We start from the raw sequence: 19,586 nt of genomic DNA, 5'->3' as shown, positions 1-19,586 counted from the left end.
TTTTCCTAAGAAATATTAATTACTATAATATATTATTTACTATAGTTATATATACTTTGTGTCTTTAGATATCATAAGTCAAATTAGTAAGTTATTTCCTAATGCTCCTTAAAATTAAAGGCCTACAACTTTAGATAAACTTATATAACTATAATATCTAAACCTACCCTTGAAAAATATCTACTAAAACTTAATTGCTCAACCTATAGGTAATACTTACGTAAAAAATCTGTAAAGTATATACCTATTAACTGTATGGACTGCTCTATAATATCTGTGGATATTATAGAGGGGAAAACTATATAGATATCCATGGATATTTCGAACCCTATCAAAGGGCCTCTCCATGCGCGCTGATGCTGCAGAACCGGATGGTTAGAAATCGAATGACACGTCACTGACGCCTCTTGACAGCGCAAGCTCTGTTCTCTTGTCGTAATACGCGGCCTTTGCGTCGCATGCAAGAGTGATCCTGAGCAAAAGGCTATCGATCAGGAGGCGTTTGATGTCGGGAGCATCGTGGACGTGTTTCAGATATCGGGCGAATCGCATGCCTTGCTCGTCGCGGGAGGCCTTGTACAAGGGTTACGATTTGGTCGGCAGATAGGAGCCGAGCTAAGTTCGTTCGAGGTGAAGAAGACCGGCCAGTAGGATGGTGCCCCCCTTCACAGAGCATACATGGGTTGAAGGGAAACGAAAGATCGGGTGAAGCGACACTTGTCAGGAGTCTAAGGTGCCGTGCGAAGAGGCTCATGTCTGGTATTCCAGGCAGTGCTCGGACGGCGGCTGCGTGGATGGTATCTCCTCCTCGCATGATTCAGGAAAGCTGCAGCAAGCCTAAAGGCTTCACTTCACGTATTCAGTCGCTGAAGCCAGACCCAGCTCATCAATTGGATACGGCGTTTTACTACTGGTGTTGTAGGCAGTGGTCATTCCCTCTGGATCTCTCTTTGGATCTATGAGCGTTCTGATAGGATGGGAACTGCTGCGGGCGAGCTGCACAAGCCACTACCAGCTATCTCTCGAGAACAGGCCCCATCGTTGGGAAATCCCGGGTGCTGCTTGGATTGGCCGATCACCAAGATCCCTTGTGAGAAACAAGGGAGCGTCCTGATACGTCTCAATGAGAGCGCAACCCGGCCCTCTCGTTTCGATTTGCGTCTGGGATTTACCTATGCTTGTTGCACCAACTGCTTCATTCCGTGGCCAGGATTACGTGTAATCAGCGTGGCCGCAAGTCATCGCTTATTTTAGAATTTATTACCAGATGTCTTGCGTATTTTGCAGTCAATGCTATTATGAAAGGTGACTCAATGCTTGTGCACAACATTGTAATTGCGGCGGAAGTGCCGACAGTACATGTGGAGTTGGCGACCAAGCTGGTGACGCAATAATAAGGATGACGCCGTCAGTAGGATAGACGTGATTGGGCCAACATGTACTGGATAAGGCAACCTTTCCGAGCCATTGCAATTATTCTACGCCAACCGCTGATGTTTGATCATAGTCGTCGTTAAATATTCTTCGACTTGGTTGGCAGGCGATATTCCATGCCCACTGTCACGCTGCCGAACCAGAGCGCCAACTTGTCCACGATAAGATTCTTCCTCCCGTACCAAGGCCCCTGATTTGTTACGACTGGCATCCGGCCATGCGCTCGTTTGAAGTAGTTAGACGAAGCATCGACACAAGGTAATCTGGGCAAGCTTCTCTTCTCCTCCTCCGACAAAATTGGCGTAGCGGAAACAGCGCCAGTCTTCTTCATTTCCTTTATAACACGGATGAACAGCCGCGACACGGTGTCAGCGCCGGGAGTCCAGGTTTGCGTGACGTAGCCGATAATGGCTGCCGCATTGGGGACTCCGTCAAGCATGCATCCGCGCCAGCAGTACTTCTCGCCGACCTTGACTGGAACACCATCGACTGTCACGTCGGTGCCGCCAAGGAGCTGAACATGCAGGCCTGTCGCAGTGACGATGATGTCAGCAGGCAGGTGTCGCCCGGATTTTGTGAGGATACCATCCTTTGTAACAGTCTCGATGTGATCTGTGATAATTTCGGTGTTGGGCTGATGAAGAGTCTTGAAGACATCTCCATCAGGGCACATGTTGAGACGTTGCTCAAAGGGGTTGTATTTGGGCTTGAAATGAACGTCGACCGGGTAATCCTTGGGTAGCCGGCGTTGGGCATCGGATCTGAGAAACTTCTTGGCCATGGCGGGAAAGTTCAAGACAACCTGGATGAAGAACGTCTCTAACAGAAGGTCCTTCAACAGAATGAACCAGTTGGCCAAGGACAGCGGGAGGAATCTTTTGGCTGTCTTGTCCGTCGCCGACTCGGGCGCGATGGCTAAGACGTAGGATGGACTGCGCTGGAGAATCGTGGTGTGTCCGGCGGTTTTGGCCATGTTGGGGAATAGCGTCATGGTCGTGGCGCCAGACCCGATGAGGATGACGCGTTTTCCGGTATAGTCAAGGTCTTCGGGCCACCATTGGGGGTGAATTGTCTGGCCCTCGAATTTCTCAATACCGGGAATGTGGGTATCAAGCGCCTTGTCGTACGAGTAGTACCCAGAGCACACGAAGAGGTATTTGGCCTTGAACTTCTTGTTCCCTTGAGGCGTTGTGCAGTCGAGTGTCCATCGTGCTTCGTCGCTGTCCCAGCTCGCTGCTGAGACCTTGTGCTGAAGCCGGATATGCTGGTCGAGGTTATGCGTCTTCACCGCATCTTCAATGTAGGCCGCAATGAGGCCGCCCTCGATGATCTTTTTGTCGTGAGGCCAGGGATGCCACCCGAAGCCAAAGTTTGTCATGTTGGAGTCGGAGCGGAATCCAGGGTATTTCCAGTAAGACCATGTCCCACCGACCACGTCACGCGCCTCCAGCACCGCGAAAGTGCTGTCTGGCAGCTCAGTTCGCACACGATATGCGGCATTGATACCGGAGATGCCTGCACCGAGAACGAGAATGTCGAGCTCTTCCGCCATCGTTTGTATGGGTCGCTGCTGTTCAGGCTGATGATGATAATGATGATGATGGAGAAGCTGTGCTGGAACCTGAAATTTAATGGTCCTGAGTACGATTTTTCACAGGGGCAAATAGCGTGCCAAGGTTGTGTTGAGGACGTGCGTGCGTCAACAAGGTTAAGGAACCTTTCAGCCTTCGGCCTCTTGCTAGCATCTACATTGTCAAACATGCGAGTGCGAACTACCTACCTAGCTCCTGTTAACGCCGAGACAGTACGTTCATTCCCTCGGTTGACAGAAGTGCGCATTCGCCAACCACGGTTGGACTTTCACCTGGAATTCCACTAGTTCATTGTTCTAGCAGCAAGCTTTCACTAGTTAGGGTAAGTCGCATTCGCTTGGCATGGTGGTGAGCCAATACCGTATCCTCACAGCAGATTCGCATATTGCACAGAGTATCAGCTAGGCCTATATTGGAAGGCGGTCAGCCAGCTTAGCCACTCATCCACTCACCTAACCCTAACCCTTTTCACCTAACTTGCTGCCCACGTTGACTAACCCCTGCATTTGCCACTTCTAGATCCCTGGTTCTGCCAGCCCGCTAGCCCCTATCCAGCAGCCCGTGGTCAGTGCGGTGTACGAATCTACTGAGAGGATACGGTAGCCACATACCACTAGTGCGCCACATGCAATTCTTCGTCCATGTCCCCCAGCCGCATTGGAAGTCAAGTTGTACACGTAAGGCTTGCGTGCGTTGGTGAGACATGCGTATGCAAACTTGACTGATGCGCTTCCCTGGAACCCATGCACATGCGTTGGAACAATCTTTTGATTGCATTCGGCTGGCACAAGACAATCCACCGGAGGGCTCTCAAATTGACTCCATGAGCAGCCATTGCATCCCCTTATGCAGCTGCTTTGCTACTGAGATTTGTATCATCCTAGCAGGATATCGAAACTATTCAAGTGTACTTTATATAGCACCTGGGGCAATGCCAGGAAAATTTGTGATCGTGAAGGAGATTGATTGACAATGTAACTTCAAAGGCGCAGGGTTCGATTCATGGTTTGGATTCAAGATGACATTCATGACTGTTTTAACTTTGTGCACCAAGTCACCACCCAGTCCACTATCTGTGTCTCAAACTTGTTGGAAAGCTACAATCTTCTCGTTCGATTTACAAATTGAAAGCTAGATTCGATAAGCTTTACCCAGTACAGGAGAGCAAGCGACGGGGTTAAGCAGCCAAGGAGGGGTTAAGCAGCCAAGGAGGGGTTAAGCAGCCAAGGAGGTTTTTAAGAGCCTTAATACGATTGAAGAACGATACAATACTCAGCTATCTACTAGAGAATGGACTAGAAAAGAATACTATGACCAGTTTTTATGCTGCTATGGATGAATATAGTCGCTCTAAACCTGTAAAGCGTTCTAGTGTAGCTCACCCGGTACATATGTAATAGCACGGCACGCAAAATCCGATAAGCAGCACTTCTGACCTGTGTCACATCTCAATCTCTTAATACGGTATACAATGATAACCGATAGAGCCGAGCAACTGCTGAGTCTGACTTCACTTCAATCATGGCTGTGTACGCGAACGACCTTTGGACACCGGAACGTCGGCAACGACCCTGGCGGCGATGATGGTATTGTGATGCCAAAGTCTACGCCCTCAGGATCTTGCTTTTAATTAATGCTTAACAGGTACCCAGGGGTCTAATGTTATACACTCCGTTAGCTCTTATATTTTAAGAGTTATTTAAAAACCCCAACAGTTACTGGGAACACAATCGCTTGAGTAGATATCGATTATGATAACTACTGCTGCATGTATGGTTGAGTAAAGCAGGAATAATAACAATGATTTCCATTTCCCAGTGAAATGAGGTTGTGGGTGTTGAAAATGAAGACATAGCTAACAAAAATCTCCTAATGTGACGCTGACTATGTTATTTTGGGTTACTTAATAGATTACCTAGGCCAAGCATCTATAGAGCTTATAGATGACCAAGATGTGTCAAAACCTAGACTAGTCTCAAGCACCGTGAGCATCGATAGCATATGGACAAACTCTACTATGTGTGCCTAAAAGCGTAGATGCACTCGAGATGTAACGGAATAAGTGGGATATTGCCTTAACAAGTGTATGTATGGTGCAATCTGGCACGGAGTGCCTCCATTGGTTGATCTTTGGGTATTTGCCTGAACGGTCCATGGACGGGCTTAGCACACCACCTAAGTTCCCTAACACAAGATCTCTTCAATACTATCAGAATGAGCTAATAAGTTGAATCATCGCCGTCCCTTATCACATCCCAAGAAGCTCAAGTCCACATTCGGTCTCATTGGAGTATTCGAAAACTCCATAAAACAGATCAAGCCTGTCAGAATCACACCTTTTGACGAGGTCAAGGGCTCAATCACACAGCCCCTAGACCTTCCTACATTCCTACCCACCAAGACCGCTTGTCCTTGTTGCCTAACGCCGACAGCATCATGTCGCATCGCCCCTTTCTTACACATATCTCCGTCATTCGGGCCACGGGGTTAGGTCTTAATTTCGCCGGGCGAGCGGGGTACGCATTTTGGCTCGGCATTGAAGGGGTCGAAGTTCATACAGAAACTTCTGTGGGGTATCCTCATTGTTAGCACCATCAAATCGGATCGGCGCCCGATGGCCGGGAGTCCGCGCGGCAGCAACGAATAGATCTGATATCGCAAAGAGTAAGCCAAACGGGGAAGTTTGTCCCACGTTCGTGCTCAATTTAACATTTGTCTGACAGGATCCCGCATTGAGATGCGGGGAAGTCGTCGAATCGCGTACGATCCCGGCCCGGTGTGTTCGGGGATGACTCGGGAACCGTGACTCGGGAACCGTATCGTCAAGTCGCCCAGCGGCGTCGGTAGAGGAGAGCGGACCCAATAGTCATAGTGTGACAATAGTATAAAAGCGCAGCTCCTTAACTGGGACACAAATGGGTTTAAACTATCAAGGTTCTCAAATCATTGTCCGTCTGTGAGGCCGAACTTTCAATTGTTCAATCTACCGTATCCATATCCACCATGGCTCCAACTCTTCATCCACTGATCGATAACGGCATCACCAAGGGAGACCCCAACTTCTCTGGCGGCACACTACGATGCCATTGTAGGAGCAGACCAGTGGAGGTCTTGCTTGGAGGCAATGTTGCCCACAATCACGCTTGTGGATGCTCGAAATGCTGGAAGCCCGCTGGCTCCCTCTTCTCCGTCGTTGGCGTTATTCCTAGGGAGCAGGTCAAAGTGACAGCCAACGAGGAGAAGCTCCACATTATCGACGACTCGGCAGTCATTCTCCGAAATGCCTGCAAGGAGTGCGGAGTTCATCTGTACGGCCGTATTGAGAAGCCTCACCCGTTTAAAGGCTTGGACTTCGTCCACGTTGAGTTGTCGGATCAAAAGGGATGGCAGGAGCCTCAGTTTGCGGCTTTTGTGTCATCTATAATTGAACAAGGGTTTCACCCCAAGGGCATTGATGAAGTACGGCGCAAGTTCAAATCACTTGGGCTAGAGACCTATGACACCTTGTCGCCCACGTTGGTGGATCTCATTTCTACGTGGATAGCACAGCAGAATGACCGATTTCCTACAAAGCTGTAAAGGTACTTGAGGAACTGTAACGAAAAGAAGGCGTCACGCATTCGGGCCAATATTACAACATAAAATTTTGGCGTAGCTACAGATTGAAGAATGAAGGAAGGCCTGGCTGGAATGGCAAATCTATCACTTTTGATGGAAACCTATAAAATGAGAGGCCTTTCATTTGTAACACCCTTGCCATACTCGAGACCTGTTGATGATGCCACGCATAGTTGCTTTGATCAGATATTCTTTCAACTGTATGCATTACATCCATCCATGAAAATGCATTACGCGATAGACGGCCATTGAAGGCTACTTGATTCTGCACTTATGAAACTGGCCGTAGCGTTGTGCTTTGGGCCAATCGAGAGTTACTGTCGTTAATACATGAAGATTTCGGTCGGAAGGCATTTATACCTACCTGTATTCAGCCCGCTCACGTCAGGGATCAGAGGCGGTAAAAGGAAAGACGGATCTCGCTATAATCAAGAGGGCGGCATGGAAAGTTTCAGAAGTAACTTAACCTCTACCTTTACAAACACATACAGAGAGCCATTCTTCTATGGTCTACTGTTGCGTGTGATAACAAGAACTTTGGGAGCCTTCAAGTACTTACCTCTGTCCCCGAAGATGCCCTGATCAGTCCTTTTGCTCTGATTAGTGACTGGTGCTATTTAAGGCAGGATAGGTGAAGAATCTTGCATTTTCTTAGAGGGTGTTGGTTGCTAGTACGCCGCGCACTGCACCGCTGGAATCCTATTCCCCTGCAAGCTTTTTGTATTTTATTTCGCAGCATTCCTAGTACCTGATAAGAGGACAATACACGTTGTGAACGCACCGTCCACGCAACCAATGGTAATTTGACACAGAAGCAAAGCCCTGGTGTCCAGGTGGATGTCTTGAGTTTTGAAGAAACCAGAACCTCAGGGAAACCATTGATTAGTTTAAGTGTGGTTCAATCAGGCATTGCCGCACAAAGATTCTGCCCTCTCATAGGTAAGTCTGAGTGGCAGTCTTTGAGCTTGTGAGGGCAAACCCCTAGTGATCTTCAATAGATAGACTTGAGTCACGTAGTTGAAGACTGAGCGATCTTGTGGAATATGTATTTCATTATGTGCATTGCTATGTGCACGCATCTAGCTAAGAGATTGGCAACTGGTCTGCAAGACCATCGGCCGGGGAATCATTTGACGCGGGAAATAATTATAGCTAACTAGGATCACACCCACTAGTGTAGGAGTTGAGCGCAAGATATGATGGTATTGCTACAGACTTAAACCTTCTCAGAAACCTGAGTGGCGCTGGCGTCTTCCTGAGCAGCAGTGGGCTGGTTGGAGCCAATGAACTTGGTCTTCTTGAGCAAGTTAAGCTCATCCTCCTCAGCGTCGAGGTGGTTGAAGCAGAACCAGAAAGCAATGCCACCAACAAAGGAAATGATGGCAACGGAACTGTAGTTCCAGACCAGGAGAGGGTCCTCAGAGAGAGGAGTGAAAGCCTGGCCGATAGCGGCAGAGACAGCACTCATGAACAAGTTGATGGACATGACGAGGGACTTCATGTTCTCAGGGGCCTTGGAGAAGGCGTACTCGTACGAGGTGACGTTGGTGAAGATCTCGGCAAGACCAATGAGGACGTAGGGGAGACACTGAGCCCAAACGTTGATCGGGGCAGGATTCTCGCAGAGGGTGGCGTATTTGCCGCAGGGAGACTTCTGGTAGATGTAGTGCTGCATGACGGCAGCAGCAATCATGGAGGCGGCGGCGAAGAAGAAACCAGTGGTCATACGCTTGATTGGGGTGAAGTTGAAGCCCAACTTGCGGAAACCCGGGTAGACCAAGTGATCCAGGATGGGAATCATAATGATGATAGACAGAGGGTTCAAGTTCTGGATAACGTCGTTGGGGGCGCCAGCGAGAACCATGGAACCAGCCTGCGAGGTCAGGTTGTTGGTCATCTGGTTGTAGGCGAGGAAGAACACGGGCAGGAACAGGAAGACCTTGCAGGCCATCAGACCACGGCGAACTTCGTCAACCCAGGCGTCGTCATAAGTCAACCAGCCGGGGCGCTCAGCAACGGGGACCTTGCTGGGCTTAGCGTTGTCCCAGTTCAGCTTGGTAATACCACCGGAGCGCTTGGCAGCGAATCCAGACATCTTGAAGAATTTCTCGAGAACGGAGCCGGTGGGGGGAGTGAGGTGGTACTTCTTCTTGTTCAGGAAGAGGACGACAGGGCAGATGAAGAAGAGGATGGTGGGCAGGAGGAATGCCAGCCAGAAGCTATGGTACTTCTCGACGAAGACCATGGAAATCTGGCCAGTGACAGAACCAAGGTTGATGGCGAAGTAGAACCAAAGGAAGATACGGCTGTTGGTGACGGCGGGGTCAACGATGACGCGCTCGCCCTTCTGAACCTCGACGCGCATACGGGTGTCCCTGTTCTGCTCAGCGAGCAGGGGAGAGATGTTGGCCTTGAAGAGGCCGGTGCCGCAGCACAGTGTGAAGAGACCGATGAAGAAGGGGGCAAAGGCGACCTTGCCCTTGGCGAGGACGCCAGGGGCGGCGGAAATGACGAGAATGACGTGGGCAATGGTCGAGACAGCAATGGCGATGTGAATGACCTTGTAGCGACCAAGCTTTGAGTCGGCCAGCCAACCACTACACACAAAGAGTCAGTTTGCATATTCAGAATGTTTTGCAGGGGCTAAAGGTAGAAACATACCCGAAGAGGGGCATCAGGTAAGCCCAGAACTGGTTCACCAATGAAATACCCTGGGAGGCTCTCTGGCCCATACCCAGAGCACCGGCAGGAACGTCGCGGCCGTAGGTAGCACCAGTCTTTGAGCCCTCCGGAAGGGGGCGCATGACGAAGTTGGTGTAGAGGACGGAGGAGCCATAGTAGGAGAAACGCTCGCAAAGCTCAGCGAAGGCAATGGTGTAGATACCCCAGTGGATGGGGCCCGAGACACGGCGGAGGGTGTTGAGCTCCTCTTCCGTAGGCTTGTCCGGGTACTCGTCGTCGGACTTGGAGTCGTAGTACTGGTCGTCAGCGGCAGGGGCGGCGGCAGCAGTAACGTCGAAAGAGCCGCGAGTCTCCTTTTCAGTGCCCTGGGCGGCGGCCGCGGGAACGTGGGCCTTGGCCAGGACATCGTCCTGCAGACCTCCGGCGTTACTCATAGTGAGAGCGGGGTTGGGAGACACGAGTTAACGAGTCTTTGACAGCAATTGACAAACGGGTCGAACGAGGACCTGAGCTGTTGGCCGTTGGGTGGAAAGGCTGCTGATCGCAAGAGAAAAGGGGGAACGGGAAGCCCTCGGAAGAGCATGTTGAGGCAGATGCTTTATATTTCCCAGCAGCGAGGCAGGTCCATTGCAACTGCATCCGGCAGCTGTTTGGTATCCGCAGATACGCAGATGGACATGGGCTGAGTACTCTAGCGCTTGGAAGTGGAGAGAAGGCCAGGGGGTAGGGGTGTGTCATGGATATGGACTCGTGTCAAGGACACACGGAGAGGAAAAGGCAGCATGGGATGGCTTGGGACGGGCCAATCGATCAACGGGGGGGGGGGGAGGGGTCAAGGTTTGCTCCAACCACAACAACAAGGTTCCTCAGCACTCTTGGTGCCATGCGTGTGCAGGTGTGCGCGCGGGGGGCGCCGCCGGGAGTGGAAGTTGATCTCGCGCTGACCGTAACCATCGCCACGGGACGGGAGGCGAAAAGCACTAATACCTAATCGTAGGTCTTCTCGCTCACGCTACCCCTGAGCTGTGTAGCGGGTGCCAAGTGGGAAGAAACGCCTCACACGACACGATACATATAGTACATAGTACATAGTATCCGATTTGGATACTGATATGCATGAGCACTGTCGGAGACGACACTGAGTTCGGGCGGGCATGGTGTGGGCGCAGGGGGGCACCGTCGAAGCAAAGCTGGAGGTGGGCGGTGCACGTAGGATGCAGGGAAAGTCGAAGGAGATCTATCTCTACCTACCTAGCCATGGCAACGCACGATCCAACTAGCGAAAGCAGGCTGGACCGAGACAGAAGCCATTTTGTGGATGACGGCCAGCTCTACGGAGTAGTCAGGGAGAGACGATGGACCCCCGATGGGCCTGATGGACCGCGACGGATGGACTCCAGGACAAATGTCCCGATTAGGCAGGTCGAAGGATCGGGGGGGTACAGTCATTATCAAATAGGCGGCGACGTTGCTGCATACCAAGTACTGTAATCTGTGTCTGAAGTTGGTAACGGATTACGGACGGGCGCGATAAACACATGCACACTCTGTTTGACGGATTTATGGTTTGCGGCTCGCTGTAGAAGATTCCGGCCACATCGCCAAACTAGGCCAGCAACTCAGTAATACTCTGCTACATATCAGCAGCTTGCGGGACTCTGCCCTGCCGTGCCCTGCCCTGCTGGCCATGGCGGAAATCGGCCCAGCGGCGAGGAGAGCTTAGCGATACTTACTACCAAGGGCCTCGGCGGTAACGTTGAGCGACCTTGGCATTAACGCCACCGCGCTCGCTCCGGCGCTGTTATTGGAGCGTCTGCCGGACTTGACTTCTGTAACTGTGTTGGTACGAGAAGCTCGCGTGCGCGCTCGTTGGCTTCTTTGATGGTGTACGGATAATGGTGCAACCCAAAGATGGCTACCCGTATTGGCGTCCCTCGGTTCGCGGAAGAGCATCAGCCTGGCCATGCTGCCTAGCGTCCTTGCTGTATGTAACCTGCTTCTGGCGCGGCTTCGAGAACAACGGGTGAAGGATCAAAGTGGGCTGGCTGGCTGGCTGGTGATGACCGAACCGAGACTGCTACCCCAAGCCGTTGTTTCGCGGATGCGCCACACACCTTGGAATGATTGCCGATGATTAGCTTGCCTCGCTGAACGCGACTGGCCATGTCCGATCATGCAACATCCTGCCGCTACCGAACCAGACAAATCCATTGGATGTTGGTGGACGGTGTGAAGGCGCAACTCGACATCATCGCTGTGGCATGATACATACACTTCGCCAAGGTCCGGCGACTGCGCAAGAGTGGGAAATTGATATTTGCGGCGGCAGCTCGTAACGAAAGATGAATGGTTGCCTGCGGCCTTGGCTTGAGGGATGAGTCGTCTCGAATAGTAAGGTCGGACTTGCGAGCCGATGGTTGCCGCATCCTTGCATCACGATGTCGTCTGCTACCGCGACAAGTTGACACGTTTGGTGCTGGTGATGCCCTTCCATACCACACACTCCCTGCTAATTGGACAGCAACGCAGCCCTTCACTCTTCTTCCCTGACCCTTCCCCAGGTTGCCATCGAATCGTACCATGCGCAGCCGCACTTCAGCACCTCGAGCCCTCGTGCTCGGGTATCCGTCTCCGTATCCGCAGACGCACAGAAAGAGTAACATGCCGCATGCCTGGTGGCCAATGTTGCAGTTCTTTGCCGTGTCTTTACCAAACGCCCCCCTCCCAGCGACCCTCCCTATTGATAAGAGCCGTTGCCATGGCCCATAAGCTTAATGTTGCGCCGCCCATGTATGCCCTTCGCCTGCTTGGTTGGCCGCAAAGGGGGACCATCCCGGGTTAGGAGATAGATCCCGGGGGATTTTTGTGTGCAGTTCTTGGAACGGACCCATCCGAAGGACCTTTTGGATCAGCTCGCATGGTGAGACCAATCGGGTGAGCGATTCATATCTGACTCCATCTCCACTGAATACCGCCGAAATTGTGCAGGTTCGAGGGGTCGAGGGAATGTGGGGGTTCCCGGCCTAAGACGGTGCTGGTTTGGTTTAGCACCGAGTGGTGGGTGCACACGCTTCAGGGTTTTCTCTTAGTCAAGAGGTCCCGGATTCTTGGGCAACGTCTTCCAGACTCCGAGAGATAATGGCATTGCCCGCAACTAAAGTACGGGGTTTCAAGGGACTGCGATGGAGAGGTGGAATCCCGTCTAGCGCCAGACGGCGACAGATACCTTATACCATGTGCTCCGTACAGACAACGACTTCATGTCCAAATGGGATCGTCTCTCCAAAAAGTGCCCCTAGATGTATGTCTCGTTTCCGCCGAGGGCCAAGGCTCGGTTGCCAGCATGTTCCAAGCCTTGGTTCATTGCTTATGTTCTTGGCCATGCAATTCGCCCATGGCGATGCCGAGGCATATCTGCGAATTTTCGCCTCGCCCTAACGGGACCCTGGGGAACTAAAGCCGATATGCTGCTGTCGCAACGTCGCGTGCCAACAGCTCTTTGCCGCCGCCCATCAGTGCGTGCGATGGCACAGACCAGGCAAGCGACGATTTGACGGAAGCCAATTCCACTGTCCCATGATATGAATGGCTTGACAGATCGTCGAACGTGTGTGAGGGAATGAAAGGCACATCTTACCGGCTTATCTAGAGAGAAGGTGGGAAGCGACGTACGAGAACCATCTTTACTGGCCTGACTTTGTCTTGGCTGTCAGCGCGTTGATTCCAAGAGACGCATGTGTCGCGTTGCTTCTTTGCCTTGAATGGCGCTTCCTGTGAGCCTAGTCACAAACATTATGCCGTTGGATGCTTTCCGCGAATTGATAATAGTGCCGCTCACTGTTTGATGAACTCTCGAATTCATCAGATTCTCTCGCCCCCATCCGTGGTTTGGGCCATGGATCCCTCCTTGGTCAAATGGCACGCCACAGAGGGTGTGTGAGGGGAGGTACCCATCGGGGACGGACGCATGCACAGTGATGGAGCCGGCGCCGACGGACGGGACGGGTGAGGATGCCAGGATGAATTCCCTGTTAGGTTCCGTATGCTGAAGGTAGCGTCCAAGAGTTTAGGCAAGAGCTTGACAGTGGTCGAAAGTCTTGCTCCTGGCCGCTACTGCGTACTGGCCCCGAGTCAAGGCGACGCCGCGACGGAATGGGCGCTGGCGCAGCGGCCTCCAAGAGTACACGGCAGCGCCGAGAACTGGGCCGAGAACTGGGCCGAGACATGGAAACAATAACGTAGTACGGATAGTTGGGAAAGCTTGTGATCGACAAACACCACGTTACATCTGTGAGCGGCGGATACCTCCGAACATTCTGGGCTTGCTATTCCTCATTCAAGCCTAAGGCTAGGGGCAATCCTGGAGCACTCTCTACGAGTAGGTAGGCAATTTAGGTCACTCATTAACAAGTTTTGACTAATCATTCGTGTTCGGTATCCGAAAGGACCATTCGTACACAACACCAACATGCCAGGCCCGGCCCAGGAGGGCATGCTGGGTCCGTAAACTGTGGGTCAGGAGATAAGAGGATATGTCTGCTGCGCGGCGAACCTATCACCGGCAAGAAGACATTTATCAATAGGACCGGGAACATCTTGTCAGCTGCACCGACCAACTGACTTTATTTGCGCCAATGGTCATATTCCCTCCGTTTGCTTGGCTGGGAATCCAAGATCTGTGCTTCCTAACCCTTAGTTACCCCCACGCCGGTCCAATGACGGGAGGCAAAGGGGCAAAGGAGATTAGAGGGGGCAGATAGCAGTGTTTGATGCTAATAGCAACCAACTGGGCTTCGGATACAAAAGGGGACATGCCCCCAAGGACTGACTGACTGACCGCTTTCCGTCGTCCGTCGTGCGAAGCTGGCAAAGTAAATTAGCAAACGGTATTTTTCAGATGGGGTTGCAGGGGCGATGGCGTCATTCGCAATTATCCCGAAAAAGAGCTCAAAAAACAAAAAACCACGTTCCTATACCGCGTCTTCCAGCACTTGAGCTGGGGCGGCGCCGTCAGGCCAGGACCAGCCTGCTATGTTGGTAAACTAGTCTAAATGCCAACCCCACTCGCTTCCGGGCAATCTCCATCGCTACTCCAGAGTCCGAATGGGCTTCATGGGCTATCCATGACCACTAAAGTTTGGCCAGTGAGATGGGGAACCGACACGGAGCACATAGCAGGAAGTGGTCTGCCACAACAGCCCCAGTGACCCCCATGGGGGACCAGTGGATGACCCAGTGGATGACAAAGAGTACGTAAGCATCGAAGATAGATAACAGCGCGGTCCAAGTGCTATGAGTCGACGTGATTAGATAATTCAATACATGGGCCGCCGCGTCGACCGAGGTCTGATGCCGGCAGAGACCGAGGTACCACTTTTCATAAGCCAGAAAGTGTTGATGCCGCAAGGACGCTAACAACAGCGGAGGAGGAGGAAGATCTAGTGCCGGGAAGAAAATGTGACACTGGCCGCCAGAGGACTGCGCCGTTCGCCGAGGTTCGGGAATCCGGAACCGGCTCGGTCCTCTCATCCAGTTCGTTCCCCTCATTCCGCCGTCTGGGATCATGTTCGCAGCACCATCTCGAGCTGACGTCAAGACGAGCGACACGATTCGCTCAACCACGCTCCTAATCAAACCTGCCTCTAACTGGAAGCTCTTGTTACCTCTCTGATTAACTAACCCGTTTCTCTTGGACTGCAGCCCCATAAGGCGCCTTTCCGGGTCTAGACTCCTTGCAACCATGGTCCGAGTCACTCAGCTCAAGATCGCCGTTCTGGATGACTACCAGGGCCTCTCGACACCCCAGTTCAGCAAGCTGGACAAGTCGCTCTTCGATGTCACCTTCTTCAAGGACACCTTACTGCCCTACAACCACCCCGGAACCCCTGGGCATGTCAGGGATGCCTTGGTCTCGAGGCTAGAGCCTTTCGACGTAATCTGTAATCTCACCCCTTCTCATGTTATTTGGTCTCGTTGCATCCAATCACCATTTCAGTGCACCGTCTGCATTTGTTGTACAGCAAGAGAAAGGGCATATAGACTAACATGTAGCACAAGGTACTATGAGGGAACGTACCCCATTCCCCAAAGAACTCATCGCGAGGCTGCCCAATCTCAAACTTCTTCTCACAACCGGCTTGCGTAACAACAGCCTCGACCTCCCCGCCTTCGAGGAGCGCGGCATCCCCGTTGCTGGCACTGCGGAAAAGTCCACTGGCAAACAGGCTGGCACAAACAGCACGACTGAGCACTGTGTCACACTCATCCTCTCTCTGGCGCGTAACATCGCCCGTGATGACCTGGCCGTCAAGTCGGGCCTGTGGCAGACCGAACCCGCCACCGGCCTAACAGCCAAGACGCTCGGCGTCGTGGGGCTGGGGCGCCTCGGCGTCTCGACGGCTAAGATCATGTACTTGGCATTCGGCATGAAAATCGTTGCCTGGAGCCCGAACCTGACGCAGGAAGCTGCCGATGAGAAGGCAGAGGCCGAGGGCCTGCCCGTCGAGGGGCCTGGTGGGGAGAAGACCTTCAAGGTCGTCAGTCGAGACCAGCTCTTCAGTACTGCCGACGTCCTCAGTGTTCACCTGGTACTCTCCGACCGCTCCCGGGGGCTCATCGGCGCCCAAGACTTTTCCAGGATGAAGAAGTCTGCGTTTTTCGTCAACACGTCTCGTGGGCCGATTGTGGTCGAGAAGGACCTGTTGGATGTGCTGAAGAGAGGTGGCATTCGGGGCTGTGCTCTGGATGTCTTCGACCTCGAGCCGCTGCCTTTGGACAGCGAGTGGCGCACGGTGAACTGGGGACAAGACGGACGCAGCAGAGTACTGCTAACGCCTCACATGGGCTATGTTGAGGAGAAGGCGTTGAGTGCGTGGTACGAGCAGCAAGTGGACAACATCAAAAGATGGCAGTTGGGGGATGTTCTCGTCAATGTACTGGCGTAGATAGCGTCGACAATAGCCAGAGTTTGCTGTTAGCCTGTTACCTATAGTCGTCATGAACTACTGTCATAGGTAGGTATAACAAAAATCTAGTCCCGGGTAGGTCATCGTGATGTTGCTCTTTGCGGGCCCAAGATGTCTTTACAGATGTACGAATAGAGGATGTGATCAGTTACCAGCATACCCATCGACACCTGCAACGAACCGTCGAAGAGCGTGAATCCGCTGCTATTTCCCCTACCCTTCCTTTTCCCCCTATCTGTTTACTTCGTTCTTGCTTACTGACGCCTGTTGACTGGCTGTATTTTATTATGACGGTCAGCCCATGTGCTGTTCTTTCTTCATTTTGATCGATTTTCCGTCTTTTGATTCTTTACAGATTGCAGGGACTGTGTAGCTTTTGATATCACCAGGTCAATCGGTTCAGCACAGATTGTTTATTCTCATTTCCTAAGCATATTTCCGCTCTTCTTTGGAAGCTATTATGCTAGTCACTTTCCACCTATTAGAGAGCTTGTATTCATACTCCATGCTAAACCCAAGCTTCCCTAAGCTTTTACTACGATTTACATTGTGAAACGCTTTATACCAGCATAATCATTCCTGAATGGAGAATAGGAAAACAGCTTTGCAAAATGCCTATTTACTGATCAGCTCGTAACCACTCTGATCATGCTGAGAAACCATCTCCTCTTATATCTTGGTGAGAATCTGATTAGAACACGCTTGTCATCTAGTGCGTGGGACTCAACACAACAATCCCCTAATCCGCCCACCTCGCTATCCCATGGTGAGCATCGCTTTCTTGCCACTGTGCCAATTGTCAGCTGGAAAAAGTGCAAATATTGATTGGTAGAAATATATCTTTTGAAACTCTTACCGTCTACAATGTAGCCATTTTGTTTTCATTCAAAAGGGATGTGTTATCGTCTCAGAATACTCAAGCGCAACGAGAGATCTTTCTGGGCCTGTACAGTACCAGTTCGCAACTCCAACCTTGATTCGGGTGACGTAAAGTCTCTGCTGTGGTCGCAAGGCACACCGGGTGCGGCGAACTGTTAGAAAACATCAGGCTTGAAGCTTAATTCCCGTTACAAAATCCCCTGTCAAAAATCTGCATCCAACCCACCGGTGCTACAAGCAGGTAGCTGAAACGGTATGCCGGTAATTGTACTCGATAGGATAGTAGACAGAGTTCAGATGAACCTTAAAACCGAATGGATACAGGGCGGAGCTCCGACTTCACAAGGCTAACATACTTTCAATCGAGTGTTGAGTGTACGGCGAATATCAATGGCACGGTCGGGACTATACGTGTGCCAGTTTTTTGGCGCGAGTCGCAAGGAATGTAGTACTATGGAGTTTCAAATAGTTTGTCGTTTTCATTATATCTGGGAATATGCTTGAAGAGTACTTCAAGAATGCTCCATAATGTTGTTCTCTGTGTGCGACACCAGAACATCTATTAGGCTGTAAATCACATCGTTATTTTCAAAAAAGACTTGTGGGTAACACTGGGCGCAATATGCTGTCATAAGAGAAATACTCGATGACGAAGTCTTTCATCTCGATTTTCTGTTCTTTCGTCCCTGGCTGCGGCGAAGTGGCGTTTGGACGGCGGCTGCGAGTGTTGTGATGTCACTTTTCAGCGGAAGTGCTTATAGATGATGTGAAGGGTCGGCTTCCAGCAAATACATCATAGAAGTCGAGCATCGTTGCTCGCTGGCCTAAAGTATCAGACGGCCGAGAAGGGGAATAATGCTGCTTTTATTAGGTTGGAAGCCCGATGCGGACTGTGGTGGCATGCACTCACCGGCCTGGGGAACTCCCACAAGGGAGTCGAATGTCAGTAGCAATCACAATAGTTTCATAGGCGTGTCAATTACTACTAGATCAGCAGGGACTCTCATGCTATTGCCGATGATGGTGATTGAAGGCTTTTCTGGAAAAGACAGAAATGCCATTCATAAACAAAGTTTCAAACCTGGTCTGACTGCCAAGAAGGCGATTCAATATTGAGGCTGGCTCCCACAATGATACGCATACCCCGTGGACAGACCGCATTCTAAGGCACGTGGGCCGGTTAAATCTATAGTCTGTGCCATTTCGATGCCGACAAGACCACTTTCTACCACTCCTACGGCAAAGGCGACACTCATCAGACTGGAACCTGGCCTGGTGCACGGGGCATTTCAAATATGCCTCAGTTAGGCTGCCGGGGCCCAGACTACGAGGGCAAGGTCGTCATAATGGCTAAAGGAGGTGGATCATCACCAAATAACCGACAAATATTGATATTGGTCGTTCCATAAAGTTCATCTATAAAACAGGGGGACACGCGGACGTGTAGTCGCACGGCCAGTGCCGAGTAGGGCTTGCTTGCCCCGGCCTGTAAGCCCTGCACATCGAGCCCTTGGTCCTGACCACGAGTAGCTCCCCAAGTACGGAAGCCGGCGAGGTTTCGGAAGTAGGTTGGGACGGCAATTCTAACGTCACCAGGCTAGTGACAACAACCTTTGGCGTTAATTTCAAGCCTCAAGCACCTCTTATTCGTATTGTGCTGTATAAACAGATCTCTATATAATGCAGTCGGGTTTTTGATCACATTTAGTTTGTTTTCAACAAGAAGCACACCCTTCTCTACTACCAATCTACCAACAAGTAAAATTTCCATCAAAGAGACTCTTCATCAAGTCAATAATCCACCAAGCTACTTGTACATTTATTTGTAACCCGGAAGGAGGCGAGGATGAAGCCAATTGGGTTTCTCTCCACTCTGGCGGTCCTGCACATCAGTGTTCACGGCCTTCCGGTCTCTACCACCAATGAAGACACTGGACAAAACCCGTGAGTAACTGTATTCCGTATTGGTATCCCATTTCAACTAACAATATCAAGAGTTGTATCTATATACAAGAGCAGTAACCATGCACAAAGATCAGAGCTTGCGGAAACCGAAGTTTCAGACTTAGCTATCGACGCGATTCTTACCGGCAACGAGAAGGCCGAGAGCAGCGAAGATATCGCCTTTGGATACGATGAGTTTGAAACAGAAGGCTTACTCAAGAAAAAAAAGAAGGGCAAGAAGAAGGAACCACCCCCCCCGCCGGCACCTCAGCCTATACTCACTCCCGTACCTGTCGTACCTGTACCTGTCGTACCTGTTCCCGCTCCTGTGCCGGTGGTGCCGGTGGTGCCGGTGGCGCCGGTGCCGGTGGTCCCGGTGCCGGTGGTCCCGAAGCCTGTGCCGGTACCCGCCCCCGTACCTGTACCCGCTCCCGTACCTGTACCCGCTCCCGTACCTGTACCCGCTCCTGTG

General features: G+C 51.4%; 4 protein-coding genes across 4 annotated transcripts; 2 read left to right on the top strand and 2 right to left on the bottom strand.

The window, feature by feature from the left end:
- Positions 1-1,513: 1,513 nt before the first annotated feature.
- On the bottom strand, positions 1,514-2,986 carry LY79DRAFT_528738 (monooxygenase; the record flags this gene model as incomplete). The annotated part of the gene is made up of 1 exon (XM_060556057.1): positions 1,514-2,986. One exon carries the CDS (start codon positions 2,984-2,986, stop codon positions 1,514-1,516), a length of 1,473 nt encoding a protein of 490 aa, XP_060407633.1.
- A 3,043-nt stretch (positions 2,987-6,029) lies between these two features.
- LY79DRAFT_528727 (putative glutathione-dependent formaldehyde-activating enzyme) lies at positions 6,030-6,605 on the top strand (the record flags this gene model as incomplete). The annotated part of the gene is made up of 1 exon (XM_060556055.1): positions 6,030-6,605. One exon carries the CDS (start codon positions 6,030-6,032, stop codon positions 6,603-6,605), a length of 576 nt encoding a protein of 191 aa, XP_060407632.1.
- Positions 6,606-7,676: 1,071 nt separating this feature from the next.
- On the bottom strand, positions 7,677-10,158 carry LY79DRAFT_619066 (POT family protein). The gene is made up of 2 exons (XM_060562034.1): positions 9,306-10,158; positions 7,677-9,241 (listed from the first exon to the last, which is right to left on the bottom strand). The coding sequence occupies exons 1-2, from the start codon at positions 9,758-9,760 to the stop codon at positions 7,861-7,863; spliced, it is 1,836 nt and encodes a 611-aa protein (XP_060407631.1). The 5' UTR covers positions 9,761-10,158; the 3' UTR covers positions 7,677-7,860.
- A 4,528-nt stretch (positions 10,159-14,686) lies between these two features.
- On the top strand, positions 14,687-16,400 carry LY79DRAFT_87322 (D-isomer specific 2-hydroxyacid dehydrogenase). The gene is made up of 4 exons (XM_060565182.1): positions 14,687-14,693; positions 14,753-14,858; positions 15,027-15,265; positions 15,384-16,400. Exons 3-4 carry the CDS (start codon positions 15,067-15,069, stop codon positions 16,268-16,270), a joined length of 1,086 nt encoding a protein of 361 aa, XP_060407630.1. The 5' UTR covers positions 14,687-14,693; positions 14,753-14,858; positions 15,027-15,066; the 3' UTR covers positions 16,271-16,400.
- The last annotated feature ends 3,186 nt before the right edge of the window (positions 16,401-19,586 follow it).

Source organism: Colletotrichum navitas (assembly GCF_030913465.1).
Source record: "Colletotrichum navitas strain CBS 125086 chromosome Unknown LY79scaffold_137, whole genome shotgun sequence".
Lineage (NCBI taxonomy): Eukaryota > Fungi > Ascomycota > Sordariomycetes > Glomerellales > Glomerellaceae > Colletotrichum > Colletotrichum navitas.
The sequence above is the reverse complement of the archived record's forward strand: the minus strand, read 5'-3'. Positions and strand labels throughout refer to the sequence as shown.

What these genes read in the sequence shown, in the direction of transcription:
- LY79DRAFT_87322 (XM_060565182.1), top strand. Translation starts at nt 15,067, where the DNA reads ATGGTCCGAGTCACTCAGCTCAAGATCGCCGTTCTGGATGACTACCAG. An exon ending in AGAGCCTTTCGACGTAATCT is followed by an intron (nt 15,266 to 15,383) that starts GTAATCTCACCC and finishes ATGTAGCACAAG; the next exon opens with GTACTATGAGGGAACGTACC.
- LY79DRAFT_619066 (XM_060562034.1), bottom strand. Translation starts at nt 9,760, where the DNA reads ATGAGTAACGCCGGAGGTCTGCAGGACGATGTCCTGGCCAAGGCCCAC. An exon ending in TACCTGATGCCCCTCTTCGG is followed by an intron (nt 9,242 to 9,305) that starts GTATGTTTCTAC and finishes CTTTGTGTGTAG; the next exon opens with TGGTTGGCTGGCCGACTCAA.